General features: G+C 37.5%; 2 protein-coding genes across 3 annotated transcripts in view; both read right to left on the bottom strand.

Moving 5' to 3' along the window:
- LOC144649636 (uncharacterized) overlaps positions 1–15,574 on the bottom strand; it is a 73,135-nt gene that overhangs the window by 26,174 nt on the left and 31,387 nt on the right. The window lies entirely within an intron of this gene.
- LOC144649620 (allene oxide synthase-lipoxygenase protein-like) lies at positions 687–14,669 on the bottom strand. 2 transcript variants are annotated; one of them, XM_078509148.1, is made up of 13 exons: positions 14,651–14,669; positions 9,193–9,282; positions 8,904–8,938; positions 7,825–8,153; positions 7,380–7,521; positions 7,049–7,149; positions 6,422–6,605; positions 5,789–5,895; positions 4,947–5,201; positions 3,448–3,554; positions 2,560–2,662; positions 1,776–1,994; positions 687–1,077 (listed from the first exon to the last, which is right to left on the bottom strand). In XM_078509148.1, the coding sequence occupies exons 2-13, from the start codon at positions 9,255–9,257 to the stop codon at positions 844–846; spliced, it is 1,881 nt and encodes a 626-aa protein (XP_078365274.1). In that variant the 5' UTR covers positions 9,258–9,282; positions 14,651–14,669; the 3' UTR covers positions 687–843. The 2 variants fall into 2 exon arrangements, with proteins under 2 accessions (XP_078365274.1, XP_078365273.1); XM_078509147.1 differs by lacking the exon at positions 14,651–14,669 and adding an exon at positions 12,724–12,803.

Below are 15,574 nucleotides of genomic sequence, written 5' to 3'. Positions count from 1 at the left end.
TATATATATATACCACAGTAGAATCCACCAAAAGGGCGAAAGTTTGAAGTTGACATGTGTTTGCTGTACTTCAAAAAAACTCCAACATCCGAAAAGGCACTCGATGTCAAAATTCAACTGGTTTTCTTTTTCTTTCTGTCCCTTTTTTATGTATATTATTTATAAGCAATCACATGGTTTTTATCGTGCAATTCGAAATAAATAAGCAATTGTAAAGTTTTCAAAGACAAAAATTTTGTCAGCCTTTGAAAAATTTACTCGTGCTTAATTATTTCAAATTGCATTCGAAATCAAGTCATTACCTATACTAATCCTCGAAGCCTAAACTTAAAAAGAAAATTTTAGTGATTTATTGTAAAATGACAAAGGTCTCATTGTAAAATGTAACAAACCCAACGAGTAGATCTGTACCAGTCGCCAAAATAAAAGGAGAGCGATATGTTTGGTTTTGCCTCACCGGACGAACACGCCTCAGAACCAAAACGTTTTGTCCAGAGTATGTTTTACAAATCGGCTTAAATGGTTTGTTTTTAAATTTGCAAGAGAGACATAAGAATTTTTCTACAATCTACTAAGAACAGAGATGTCCTTATTTCACTGATCTTTAGGAAGGCAAAAAAAGGCTGTCAAGGTCGAATGTCCTCAGAATTGTTCCATTTCCACACCGAGCAAATACACACACAAGACATGTTTGCACCTTTATTGTCTTCATATTAGTTACACCTTTAAAGCCAAATAACACTCCCTTACGAAGGTACCCCTACCAGCATTAAAGTTATATTTTCCTTCACAAGCCCATTATGTTACTTTTTGGTCGGTCCTTATTCCGTGTACTTTATCCATTTAAGTTTGGATGCCGTTCGGAAGCCAGTAATGCTCCAGGTAGGGATAAGTCAGGTGCCCTTCATGGAACCTCCGGTTATTCCTCTTCTTCAACATTGGGTCAATGGTGTCTTTGAGATAGTTGTAGTACTTCTTGACGACTTCAGATGCGCGAGAATCCGTCAGTTCATCGTATTGGTCAAACAATGTGTCGTAATGGTATGTCCCGACGTTCATCGCAACTTGCATCTGTGCCTGTGCCGGGAAAAAACCCAGAGGTTTAGAGGACTGACCTTCTTGCTTATTCTATAAGAATAAACATGACTTAGTTCTTTACAAGATCATGACTTTGCAGTTTATAATTACACACAACATGCATGCATGGCATGTATATGGGTCTAATCGCAACTTAATAGCCTTCCCCCTTCATCCTACCCCGAGCGATAAACTCCCTGTAATGGACTAAAAGGTGAAGTTCCACCCAAAAGCGGTACATGTTTTAGACCAAAGGCATATAAGGGTAAGAGTTTCATGCGTTAAAGTATAGGAAAGGCCAGGAGAAAGTTTCCTTTTGGTACAGGCCCCTTGACACGTGCCTTACGGCTGATTTATCTTGGTCTTTTAAAAAGTTACTCAAGTAAGAAATTTAGAAAGGGAATATAATATTTTTACTAAGCAAAAATGGTGTACTATTTTGCACGGAAGGTATATGAAGGTTTCCCCTTTTGGTATGGTATATAAAAGGGTTAAGGATTGGAGCTCTGGGCGGAGCCTCCTCGTATAAACTTCGTTGGGTACCATTCCTCCGCCGCGGGAAATTTAACTAAATGTGCATTTACTGAGTGTCAGCCAATGAACTTACAGTAGATCCATTATCTTAGATTTTATCCTTTAAAGATATAACGAAGATATAAGATAAAACGGCAAAGGCCTTTTGACAAACCATGACTTACCACAGAGATGTTTACGTGTGCTAAATTAAACACGGCAAAAGTTTCTGGTGGCACACGACTATCGTTGTAAACCTTGGTCGGAGAAAGGGGTGTGAAGGCTCCATATTCACCCATAGGATAGTCCACTGCGGCGTGCTTTACACTCATTAACCACAGTAAATGAGTTACCATGTCAACGACTTCCTTCTTTGTCTTCATCACGGCAGGGAAGTCTTTCACCTAGAGAAGGAAGTGTAGAATGAACACAAGGTCATCAAACCAAAGGAAGGCAACAATATGGGATTAAAAGACCGGCTATAACTTAGAACGTTTTGTGGCTAAGAAAGTGTAGGTATAAATTTCACTGCCTTGTCCACTGTGTCTAAGTGTCCTTTAGTCATCACGGAGTGTTGAAGCAGACCCCGATAGCTGAGCGATGCTATCCTATTAATTAAGTGAAACGTATCATACACACTGGAATGCCGCTTAATGAGATCCAAATCTTTGAGTTGTAGATTGGAAAATCGTATTAATTATGTTTAGAGAGAACTTTTACTTTTTGTAATGTAGATGGGGGAGTAGAGAAACTAATTGCAAATAATAGCTGAACAATAAGCACACTACCATACTTCACTACCATACGTATGTTTTGATTGGATGACGTTGAGAGTGGTTTGCAGAAGAGGTTTATATCAAGAAATGTAAGGTTCGTAAGATTTTTTTAAGATTCTTATGGTGTTTCTTGTTCTAGATGTTTTACGAGAGAAACTCGAAAACACTCGCTGATGAACCCTCATTGGTTTACCTGGCCATTCCCACCATCTGGTCCAGTTCCTTTGGCAGATAACTCATTCACAAAAGCTTGTAACTCTTTGTCCTTCTTAACATCACGATTGCGGCGATAGTATCTAAAATAGAAAAGAGGCAAAATATATCAAATGTGTTTTTTAACCTACATATATAGTACCAAGCTATTACTTTGTGTAATTGAAACTCGGGTCTTTTTAAAGATCTGTTCAAGACGTCCCTGCATACACAGCATTCTTTAGTAAACAGGCACTGAATTTGATGAGAAATGGAAGCGAATAAAGATTGATTTCCCTAAAATGGCTTTTTTTGGGATGCTTATGGGTGGTGAATGACTTCAGGACTTGATAATCCGCAACTTAACAAATCCATGATAGACAATATAAAACTTAGTATAAGGCTTTTGTGCAAGGACGTGAACTGTTCGAGTTTAGGACTTTTTCTGCTCTAATAACTTTACTTACAAAATATGTAATACAAAATATTAAACTTTCAGTATTTAATCATTTATTTAATCACCCAAGGGGACATATTGATGTGACACGTTCTAGTTGTTTGATCTTGCTACAGGGCAACCATGTTTTGGTGTACGGGTTTACTCAGTCACCTAAAGCATAAAAGTCTTGGTGTAATTCTCCGTTCTAACGAGATTTTTGGAATTCCGGAAAAGTTGAAATCCAAGATAAAGGTGGGTGCCACCTCCCCCTCCGTTGTACGGTCACTGTGGTATGATCCCAAGGGTTATAAATATATTGACAGTCTTTAAAATCCAACAATACCGCCTTTAAAACCCAACAATACCGCCAGCTATGCAGGCTATAAAAACAGTACAGAGCAGTAAGGGAGGAGAAAACAAGACGCAGGAACAAGTCAAGGTAGTACTCACATTCCGACGTACTCTTTAGCCATTTTCTTGATTGCCCTAAAGAGCAATTCACTGTCGTCACGGAACGGAAAATAGGGAAGAAGCTTTTTGTCATCTACTCCTCGTTTCTAATAATCAGGGGATAAATTATAATTATGTTGACAGATAAGTTAAGATGTTGGTCTCAACAAACAGATGTCTGTCTTAAGTTTGGACGGGGGAGCTTCGATGGTGTCTAGAGACCCCAACCTTGTCTCAAACCAAACAAAGCTCAACTGAATTTGCTTCCCCATTTCAGACTAAAGAATTAAATTGTATGCCCAATCTGAGACCAGAAGTGAAGAAAATGTTTTTATTTGTAGATGTTTCCTCAATATTACAACATCCGCTATTTATTTTTGCATTTTTTAAAATGACCTGATTTAGATAAGCAGAAAGATATAAATTGGACGTAACTTTTCGCTATTCAGCGACCCGATCTGAGACTATAAGGCCAAATTTGGAACCTCGTCACATACCTGGAAGGGAAAAATCGTACTTTATCCAGTATAGTGTATATCCGTATAGCCATCCGTATAGCGTATATAAGATAGAACCCCCTTGGTGGTCTTCGCATGCGTAATCAATCCCCTGCTCGAGGAACGTCTGACATTCGACCCGATAGAATTCCACACTGATGAAATATGAATTGAAGGGTTGAGCCCCAACCGTCCCTCTAGAGCAGAAGATGTTTTGAGCGCACGAAGAGACAGCGATCTGTTTATAACTGTTACAGTTACTTAGGTTACTAACAGGAAGAAAGGAAAAGCTCGACCGTTCTTAAGAGCACTGCAGTTACTTAACCTCTCAACACCTCAAGTGAGTTCAGACATGTCGTTGATTTTCATCTTGTGAACTAACAAATAGGTAAAAGTTATATTTTTTGTCGCAACTGTAGCGTTAACATGATTATTTACCAAAACTTAACATAAGTCATTGACAGGTCGTCTAGATTTGAAATCTAGAAGTATTTGTACTTTCCTTAAAGGAACCTCCACTCTTACGACAAGTCGACGTTGAATTTTACAGGGCATTAATTAAGGGAGAAACAGCATTTAATAGCAACAAAAAGTGAAAAGGATTGTCACTTTTAAATTTCCAGCGCCATAATCGTTTCTATTTTTTGTTATTATTAAATGTCATTTCTCTATTGTTCTGTAAAATTTGGAATTTAAGCATTGTTTCAAACAATTCAACGTCAGGTTGTCGTAAGAGGGCAGGTTCCTTTTAAAGCAAGTCCATCAAAAACTACATTGCGCGATCTTTGCAAGTTTTCTCCTGTGGTGGGCCTGCTCTTAGTGGCATCACGGCTCAGCCAGACCTTTGCTTTTCATAGCTTTTTAGATTAAGATTACAAGGTGGGTAGGAATCTTTCATCTAAAACTTTTCTAACGCATCTTTTAATTGGAACAAAGCGCTAAGATCCAAGGAAGAAATATATATATATTTTCCTTATCGCTTATAAGTTTATCCTTCTCTACCTTCATGTCAAGGCGGAAATCTGCGTCCTTCCAACTCATTTCCTCATAGCCGCGTCCCACCAACATGATGGTTCCTTTATATCCAAAAGCAGACAGTTTGTCCATGAACGTTCCTGGCGAGATCAACTGAGGAGCGCCGAGCGTGTTTGCAGCCAAAACCCCTCGGCAACTGTACTTTAGAAGCACATTCAGCGGGTGGTTGGAGGAGAGCTGTCGGTGTAAGACAACACAAAACGGCTCCGAAAAGAGATGGATCTGCAGAAATATACATAATAATAATCAGGGGCATCTAACAAGACAACTTTACTATAGGTGTCTGAACACCGTCTTTATGTTATAGGTGTCCTTTTTATGCAATTTAAAGCCTTAACTTTCAACGCTAAGAAAAACATATCATTTCAGATACGCTAGCTGATTTTTCAAACTTCAGAAAATTTTAGGGAACGAAATAATAATTTATTAACCGAATTTACGAGCCGCTGTTTCCTTCTCGAAAATCGTAGCTGGCCTTTTTTCCTATCCAAAACGACATTTTTCTCTCTCTGAAAACAACAGGTATTACTTTGCCCATGTCACAAAAGTTTGAGCTAAAAAAATGTCCAATTTTCATGACACTTTAATCCGAAAATCGTTGGTGGTTATAGGTCTTCCGAACCGATATTCACCGAAACGGTTTGTTGGGTGCCCCTGAATAATAAGACTAGAAACAACAATTTCAGTTATCTAAAATTGTTTTATGTTTATATAGTTGATTTAAAACAATTATAAGACTTGACCTGAATTCAGTCTGTGAATACAGACAGCTTAAAAGCATTTCGTTTGGATAAAGCTGTTATTCTGACCTTCAGCAGATGTTCTATCATTTGACTATGGGCGTAATCCGTTGCCTGGACGACCGACTTAGCCAACATCCATGAACCGCCATCAGAAGGGGAGAAAACTGGAGAATCTTGTTAAATAGAAATCAAAATACTGAAGTCATAAACACAGCAAATTAAACCACGAGAGGCAGCTATAAAAATAAATTTCAGAAGATTTACTCAAAGTTATGGTCAAGTGGTAGGATTTCTTCCTTCGGTTTGCTCGTTTTTAAAATGATCTCGTGGAAGTTCTCCTGAATTCTGGAAATGTTTTATAGGAATACAAGTACATTATTTGATTATTAGCTTTTTTAGCTTTTTATTTATATTTCCTTCTCTTTCGTCAAGGCAACTCAACTAACCCACCCAAGTAAATCTCCCCGTAAAAGGCAAAAAACAACTTTTGCCGTTTAAGTGAGTATTTTCGTGTTTGGTGTGAATGAGTAAATTGTTTTCTATTTTCAATGATGGATTTATACAATAATTAACTGAATAAGCAGCACTCTGACATTTGCCGTTGGAATGCGATGTTTAACGTCAATGGTCAAATCACTTTCGTAGGGTATATGGCTAATTTATAAAAGAAAAGAAATATTTGGCTTTAACTTTTCAAACCTGGTTTATAATCGATTTGAATAGCCACAGGGCGAAGGCGTTTGTCTTTTACGGCAAAAAGAGCTATTGGTGATGTCGTTGGCCACAAAGATCGATCAGGACGAGTATCCGCCACATCAGGAAATGAAATCAGGTCATCGAACACTTCGTATCGGAGAACATACACATAGCCGTCTTTAACAGCCTATAAACGGGGAAAATAGAGGAAGTAATGGCAATAATCATACTGGTAAACTATTCGATCATTTTCTTGTAGGTGTCGATTCTGCGTTTTGAAACATTGAGCTCTTTGGTAGCCAAATGAAATTAAAATTTATACATGTACTAGTCAGACTATCCCGTAGCTAATTAATCTGTTCACCGATGGAGTCGATAAAACTAAGCTGTAATTCTCCTTCGATTGAACAGCTGGACTCGACTATGGTTCACAAGGAAATGGAAGAATGTTTGATTTCTTTTTTATGACTTCATGAACGAGAGATACTTTCTAGGCTTTTTATTTAGGTAAATGATTTGTAACGAGAGGTAAGTTACATTCCGAAAGGGCCGTAGTAAACTATTCAGGAAAAAATAATCTTCAATCTACTGAACCAGTAAGGCGGCAAGTTAAAATAACTAGTCTAATACCTTGTCAAGTGGTTCATTCATGATGGCTTGAATGGCAGCTTCCCAGTTGTAATTTGGATTGAGTACCTTGCTCAGCTCAGACCATTTCAACCCAACGTCAGCTTAAATCGTGGGAATAAAAAATACATTTTACTGTGATTTTTAGGAATAACAGTTGACAAGTCAAAAAACTGTAAAAATGTAAATGTGTCACAAACGGAATTTATGGGGAAAATATCTTTTCGGCACAAGTGATGTATTCCTGCCCCTACTCCACCCTTCCATATAGTATTCAATGATTATTAAAAAGTACTTATGATATATATTCAAGTCCATAATTAATTCCACTTACAAGCATCGTCCGTTACCCTGCGAAGCACCATAGGATTTATTCCACACAGTCTAAGGTCTGTAAATATGTTGTCATCTCGCCAATCCTTTAGAAAATCCTGGAAGGGCTCGGAGTCTGAGACAAATCGAAAGAAATCGGAGCCCTGTGTTGTAAGAAAAATAAGAGCTTTATCAGGCCAATCACGTAGCAGAAAACATTTATTCACTAAAGAAAACTGTCGTCACCTGGATCAGCCGGAGCTTAAGACCTGACTGTGGTCTCTGTGTGCATCAATCGTGGATGCAGTGAGCAGGGCGCAGCTATCCCGTTTCCAGTTTTTGTTAAACAACAAAAGAGCTGTCATATCACACCCCTCGCCCCCTTTTCTTATCTCATCTGAATTGACAGCTGTGCGACTAATTTGGTACACTATTAATGTAGTATCTTCTCTAAACTTTTAACTCACAGTTAACATGTTGCGTCTGAATTCGTGATAAATGTTTTCGTATCCTTGAAATTCGGTAATCTCCTCTGTATGTTCTGCTATCCACTGGGCACCAAGTCTTCTGGTCTTCATCAGCATGCCGAAGTAATTCGTAAAATGTTCCTTAAAAAACTCATCTTGGGAATGGTGAGCTGCTAGCTGTTTAATGGTCATGTTAACCAAAGGCATTGGTAAGGGGGGTTTTATGGTGAGCTGATATATTGCTTTCTGAGCCGCCAGTTCAGTTTCCCGAAGAACTTTACAGCGCTTGGTAGACTTCTGTGGAAGATTTACTGGACAGCTGGAGCCCTCTGTCAAAAACCATGAAGAAAAGATAGAGCTAGTTTTATAAAACTACAAAATGTACTAAGACACTGGGAATATTGTCAAAGGGAATTATTAGGCCGTCTACCAAGGAATAATAGTGTTCATTCTGAATTGTTAGACTCCCCGGCAGTTAGAAAGGACTAATATGAAGTTAAAAAAAAAGAGACATTTTATATAGTCAGTTATACTGTACACTTGTTTACCCGCCATTCATAGAATACAACAGTAATGGCGTAATAAATTAAACCGAAACATTGATGTATTAACGAGTTGACTTTGGACTTAACAAACTATAATTAACCGCAATGCTAGTTTCTGTCGCAACACTTTCACTTTTATTTGCTATCAACAGTTATCAAATGTTCTTACACGCAAGCAAACAAACAAATTAACTCATCTAATTTCAAAAGCAAACAGTGCACCACCACTAATATTTTCACTAATGCCACTAATGTGTTTTTGCAGCCGAAAAAAATCCTTTGTGTTTCGATCATTTTTTACAGATGCCAAATATAAGCTCAAACGTTTCCTTGCTAACTGTGCCAATAAAATCTTATCGAAAGTCACCGATTGGAACCTACGTCTCTCCTGATTCACCCATTTGAAGAGTTATTGCTAATATCAATAGTGCGCATTCTTCCTCCCACCTGCCCCTAACCAAAAACTGATCTAGTGTCTTAAGGTAAGCATATAAGTTATCTAGTATAACTGCGTTGTGTGTTGCTTTAACAGACCTTCCCGCGCCACTTCTTCATCCTTTACGCTGGCGCTACATAAAAATAAAGAAAATAATAATTAAATATATAACAACGAGGTCAGCTGGGTTTATAGCCATACACTGAGAGGTGTAGCCTATTGCGAGTACCTGAGTGGGAAAATATGCAGGGCCGCGCGCAAGAAGTTATCAGAAGTACAAAATATATTTCTCTCCGCTTGCTACTCAGTACTATGTATTAATAGCATTATTTCGCGTTGTTTGCGCTGTTTACATCTCCTATTTGCTAAGAAAGTTTGCCTACGTACCTTTCCCCCGATATGAAGAATCCAATCAAGATCCAACATGTTAGTAAACGCATCCATGCGGCCATGTTTCGACTTCTCGGCAAAATACAGCTGAAATGGAATAATATTTTATATTTTAATTATCAATTTAAATAATGGATCGCTTTTAAGCTTGAAAGCTACGTATGTAAATTGCCCATTTCTGATCATGTGATACTCTCCAGAGAGTTGTTCTTCTGGAAATTATTCTCTTATTTCCACGAGAACTTGTTTGAAGTTGAAAGATATTATATATCCTGATGGGTATGTTACCCATCAGGATATACGCGGTACGTGGTCTGAAATGGGACAACAAACAAAAAAAAGCTAATTTAACTCATGACATGTCCCCAGACCTCTCTATAAATGAGAAACAAGTCAAGCACGGAGAATCTTCGCCTCTCTCAGTTTGCTAAGAGATGACTTGGCCATCCCTTCGCAATTTAAATCCTGCTGAAAAAATGATGATATAAAAAGATCTTCCTCACACGTTGACAGTTGATCCTACATGCTATAAATGCTCCCTATTGTTTTGGTATATACGTTGGTTTTTGTGAGTGTGTTTAAAGGAAGTTTAAATTAGGTTTTTTTTTAATAGCAAAGCATAGGCTTTCATTGAAAAAGCAAGGTATCTCCGGTAAAAAATACTTTTAAAATAAAAAAAGTGCCCGAATAAATTCGACGATTCAGAATTCACGCAATAATTATTCAATCAAGACTATATCCGCCTCGAGCTATTAGTCCGGCGGCTTAGCTCGAAATTTTGGTTGAATTGTGCACTTTTTGATACAAGCATGCAATTTGGCACACTGAAAGTAGCCACCAACAGAAGTTTTTTCAGATATAGTGCCAAGCCCGAAAAACGCCAGTTTCCATGGAAAACGTAATTTATTAAAATCGATGAAATTTCGTGAAATATTTGTTTGTCCTGGTTTTTAGACAAATACTATTATGTCAATTAGTGATACCAAGTCGCCCGTACAAAATTTAGAATGAAATGCTTTAATTTAGACTGTTTACAGCCCTCTATATTTTCGTATTTTTCTTCTGTTAGCGAACGGCGAACGCTGGGATTGGCGAATGAATCGCGAGAGACCTGGATACTAACGCAAAACGAAAGACACGAGGGAGCAGAGGGCGGGGAACAAAAAATATTTTTCGATGCAATAATTTCCTAGTAAATTATTGGTATAAAAAAGATGGTACAATGTAAAAACATAACAATCGTAAGCCTAATTTAAAGCATTTTCATATCTGTATTTTTGAAATAAAATATACAATAAAAGGTGTATAAAAGCGCAAGAAGTTGTACTTTGTGGGGGAGGGGTCTCTTGACTGAAAATTTCATTGCTACTAGCTGAAAATAAGAAATTAGCGTTTACACTATATCGAGAATTGATTAGTATGTGAATGCTTGCAATCCTGCAAAGTTTGGTGCTTGTATCAAAAATCGCACAATTCAGGAGCTAAGCCGCCGGACTATATTTGAAATAATGCTAAACAACTTGCTAGAATGCTGCTTAGAATTTGCTACTTTTATCACATCATGACCACTCAGACTTAAGATATATGTTTGTGCCATCGAAACCGTCGGGTAGCGTTAATTTATACACCTTATTTGATGGTTTCACAGATGATAAACGCAGGAATTTTACGAGCGTCGTAGGTTTTCTTTTCTCCGAGCCCCTTATTAGGGGTGACAAGACTGCGAGAAATAGGTTATAAAGTATTTTGTCCAAAACCATCGAATAACAGATGAATTATCCCGCCACATCTTTATTGACATTTATTCTGCCAAATGAAGGAATACAATAGTTTCATGACATGTTATAATTTGCGTCTTCTCCTGGCCTTATATGGTCGAAAAACGAAGCATTGGAATAACAATGATTTGCTTCTGTCCAATTTATCAGCAAACCATTAATTGTTTGCATTCACGTCCTTTTTTTTCTCTTGTTCCACGTTGTTATATACATGGGTGACATTGGTGGAACGAGAATTTTTTCAGCTAGATCAATTGATCGAAAGGAAGAGGAAGAGGCTTCGTGCATGAAATGATGCATGAAGATCATATCCTTGACAACGGTGATAATTTTCACAAACACGTAAAATGGCCATTGATTGTAAATATCAAGCCGACGATATTTGGCTGTTGTGGATAGTCGACATTCGCTTGAAAAATAATGGCATTTTTTTACCATTTGATTTGTAAACATCATATGTTTTTCTTTAAATGACAGAGCAAATAAAGAATTTTGACTGCTCACCCCACGACTTCCTTTTAGCGACAGCAAACGTTACATGGTTATTCGCTAATAGAAAACCCCACTCTCGTAATCTAACCGCTAAAATAATTAATATATTTTTCTAACAGAATTTGGAAACTAAGAACAAACGACAACCCGAATAGGTTTATTGTGCCCGAAAACTCAGACAACAAATGACGACTTGGTAGATAAACTGGTATATTTCGGTATACCCTCATCAGAATAAAAACATTTACATACAAGGTAGGCCTTAAATACTGTAGAAAACGAGACGAAACAAAAAGTTAACTCAAGTGAATAGATTTGTATTTCAGTCCATTGTTGAGGGAAGGTGCTTGGCGTTTGATGTAATATGACTCTTTGTGCAGGAGAAGATTCCAATTATTAAATGAAGAAAAGAATCCAATTATTGTCACAATATCTAATACCGTTGTGTTATCACAAACACTTGCTATCGTCTGATCATTAAATTTTCATTCGCAACTGTTATATTTCGGTATAAGCTATACCGTACCATCATCAGAATATCTAATACCGTTGTGTTATCACAAACACTTGTGGACGCGCGTACGTGCGATCATTTAATTTCTATTCGCAATTTGTGTAAATTACCGGATACTTTAAAAACTGACATTGTTCTACCTCCTGTCAGTTGTGACAAGGAATATTCCATCCAAGCATAAAGATAAAGAGGCATATATTACACCAACCGCCTAGCAAGTTCCCTCAACCATGGACTGAAATCCAGTAGAGCACTTTGTCTATTCTCTTGAGTGAACGTTTTGTTTCGTCTCGTTATCTACAGTATTTCAGACCTACCTTGTATATAAATTTTCTTAGTCCGGTGATGGTTAAGCTTATACTTAAATATAACAGTTCATATATATAACAAGTCAGGAGTCGTCATTTGTTCAGGGGTCTGAATTCTCGGGCACAATGACTATTCGGGTTATCCTTTGTGGTTTATGTACTAAAACTCTCGTCAGGTACTTAGTTTTAGAAACTAAGAAAACGTAAAATGTCTTCATTGTTTTCAAATTATTTGGTTTCTGTACAGATAATGTATTTTGAATTTGGCTTCCTGTGTATAAAATACTGATGAAGAAACGTATCCTAAAGGCATTTTCTTCTTCTACTCATTTTGCGTTCGTCTATAGAATCGAGGGCAACTATATTACTAAGCTGTTATTGCTTTGACATTTACAATTACACGCATTTCATCTACGTAGTTACAGAAATTACTTACTGAACTTCAGGTTGTTCCTTCACTGTTTGTTTTGATGCCACGTACTGCGATGTCAGTTTTGAGTGATGCAGAATTGTTAGACCTTCTCTCCCCCCCCCCCCCCCACCTTAACTGAAATGCAGTTTTCTATTGGACGAGAACGTATTACGTAGCGCGCGTCAGAACTGTATAATTCCCTAAGGCGAACAAAAACTCACCTGCCAACTACGCGTGTGCGCGAGCACTTATCATTGGACAGATCCTTTTTATTCATCGCAAAGCACAGGCAAGGTATCTCCGGCAAAATACTTTTGAAATAAAAAAGTGCCTGAATAAATTTGACGATTAATTTACAAAATACTTATTCATTCAAGACTATACGCCTCGAGCTATTTGAAATAAGGCTCAACAATTCGCTAGAATGCTCGTTATAATTTGCAATTTTTATCACGTCATGGCAATTTAGACTTGAGAATCATGTTGTACCATCGAAAGCGTCGAATATCGTTTTAAAATTTATACATCTTATTTGATGGTCTTGCAGATATTAACGCAGGAATTTTACGAGCGTCGTAGTTTTTGCTTTTCTCCGAGCCCATTATTATTAGGGGTGAGAAAACTGTGAGAAATAGGTGAAAGTATTATGTGCAAAACCATCGAATAACATGAATTATTCCACTGCATTTTTCATGTCGCTTAGGCCTGTTTCACACTAGCGACATAACAACATAACGGCAAGGTCGCGCAAATGCAAAAAAACACCTCACGTTGATGTTTTATGTCAGCACATAGTTGGAACATAATAACATAAGCATAACGACATAAGGAAAGAACTGATCTTTTCTTTATGCTGTTATGTCCATGTGGTTACGTGAACCAGGCCTAATTCTGACAATGGGGGAATACAATAGTCTAATGTATCAAATAACGTAGCATTGGAATAATAATGATTTACATTCTCTAATGTATTAGCAAACGATTGTACTGCTCACCCAAACAAACGTTGGCTATTCCCTGATAGAAAACCCCAGTCTCGTAATCTTACCACTAAATTAATTATTTTTTATTTTCTAACAGAATTTAGAAACGGAGAACAAAGGATAACCCGAATAGGCTTATTGTGCCCGAGAATTCGGACAAGAAATGACGACTTGGTAGATAAACTGTTATATTTCGGTATAAGCTATACCGTACCATCATCAGAATATCTAATACCGTTGTGTTATCACAAACACTTGCGGACGCGCGTACGTGCGATCATTTAATTTTTATTCGCAATTTGTGTAATTCACCGGATTCTTTAATACTGGCATTGTTCCATCTCCTGTCTGTTGTGACAAAGAATATTTTACCCAAGTAGTCCGTGATAACACAACGGCATTAGATTGTGCCGAATAACTGGAATCTTCTCCTATACAGAGTCTTAGTACATCATTAAATTAAAACGCCTGACAGTCCTTCCCTCGACAATGGACTGAAATCCAGTAGAAAACCTTGTCTTTTCTTTTTAGTAAACTTTTTGCTTCGTTTCGTTTTCTACAGTATTTAAGATCTACCTTGTATGAAAATTTTCTTAGCCCGATGATGGTATAGCTTATACCGAAAAATAACAGTTTATATATATTTACAAATGTAAGTCGTCATTTGTTGTCTGAATACTCGGGCGCATGAACCTATATTCGGGTTATCCTTCGTCGTTTCAGTCGTTTGTGTACTGAAACTCTCATCAGGTACTAGAAGTCTTTATTGTTTTTAAATAATTTGGTTTCTGCACAGAAAATGTATTTGCATTTTGGTTTCCTGTGTATAAAATACGTGGAAGAAGGAACGAGTATATCCTAAAGGCATTTTCTTCTTCTAATTATATAGCGTTTGTCCATCGAGGGCAATTATATGACTTTGACATCTACAGTTACACACATAACATCTAGTTACAGACATAACTAACCGTACAACAGGTTGTTCCTTCACTGATTTTCATGCACCTACTGCGATATAAGTTCAACCGCTTTAACAAGCTGGGTTTGGGTAATGAAGTATTGTAAGACCCCCACCCCCCAATAAGCAAGTCGGAACTGAAATTTAGTTTTCTATTGGACGAGAACGTATCACGTAGCGCGCGTCAAAACTGTATAACTCCCTAGGGCAAACAAAAACTCACCAACTCCTTGAGTGACAACAGCTTGAACCTTGGACTTGCACGTGGTCAGGACGTGCGGCTCAAAACCACGGTATGAACGCGAATAATTCGAAGTTGTGGGCAAAAGCAAGCTTTTATTCATTGTTTTGTTCCTACTCGAGAGTCAACAGCTGAACAACAAAAATTATTTGTATACGCAAAAAATTTATTTGACTCAAAGAAGGATATTTCTTAATGCAAATTCGAAAGCTAAAAGCATCGCGCAGTGTTAACAATTTCAATGAATAAATTCATGAATTCATGTTATTTTCAGCTGAAGAAAATTCAGTGGTGGATAATATTAAGACAAGCGATTGGGGGTTATAATGACTTTGACCCTCAATGTAGGCTCTCCTGGAAACACAACTCACTGTTTTCCTTGCGGCTCGTCATTAAATGCTTAGACACTCGGCGGTGTTCTATTAGAAATCCGCGAATCTGATAAGTTCTCTCGCTGTTTTCTATTAAACAATTAGACTACTACAAGCCCGAGTTTTCTATAAGCGATAATTATAATCAACTCTGCTTCACCTCGCTGACTATGTTCTCTCATAGAAAACTCGGGCTCGTGGTCTTATTGTTAATTAGACCGCGCTTGTGTAGCCAGTCAGATTGCCAGTTTGCCTAATATTCAGTCACTGGGTTATGCTAATGACTGATATTGTACGATAGCTTACCAAGTTTAAATGCAGC

The sequence above is a fragment of the Oculina patagonica genome, chromosome 4 (assembly GCF_052425735.1).
Source record: "Oculina patagonica isolate OP01 chromosome 4, crgOcupat, whole genome shotgun sequence".
In the NCBI taxonomy this organism is placed as follows: Eukaryota; Metazoa; Cnidaria; class Anthozoa; order Scleractinia; family Oculinidae; genus Oculina; species Oculina patagonica.
The sequence above is the reverse complement of the archived record's forward strand: the minus strand, read 5'-3'. Positions and strand labels throughout refer to the sequence as shown.

Coding starts and splice junctions, on each gene's coding strand:
- LOC144649620 (XM_078509148.1), bottom strand. CDS start 9,257: ATGGCCGCATGGATGCGTTTACTAACATGTTGGATCTTGATTGGATTC. Junction 6,606..7,048: donor TGAATGAACCACTTGACAAG/GTATTAGACTAG, acceptor CCCCGTTTATAG/GCTGTTAAAGACGGCTATGT. Junction 5,202..5,788: donor TGATAGAACATCTGCTGAAG/GTCAGAATAACA, acceptor ATATTTCTGCAG/ATCCATCTCTTTTCGGAGCC.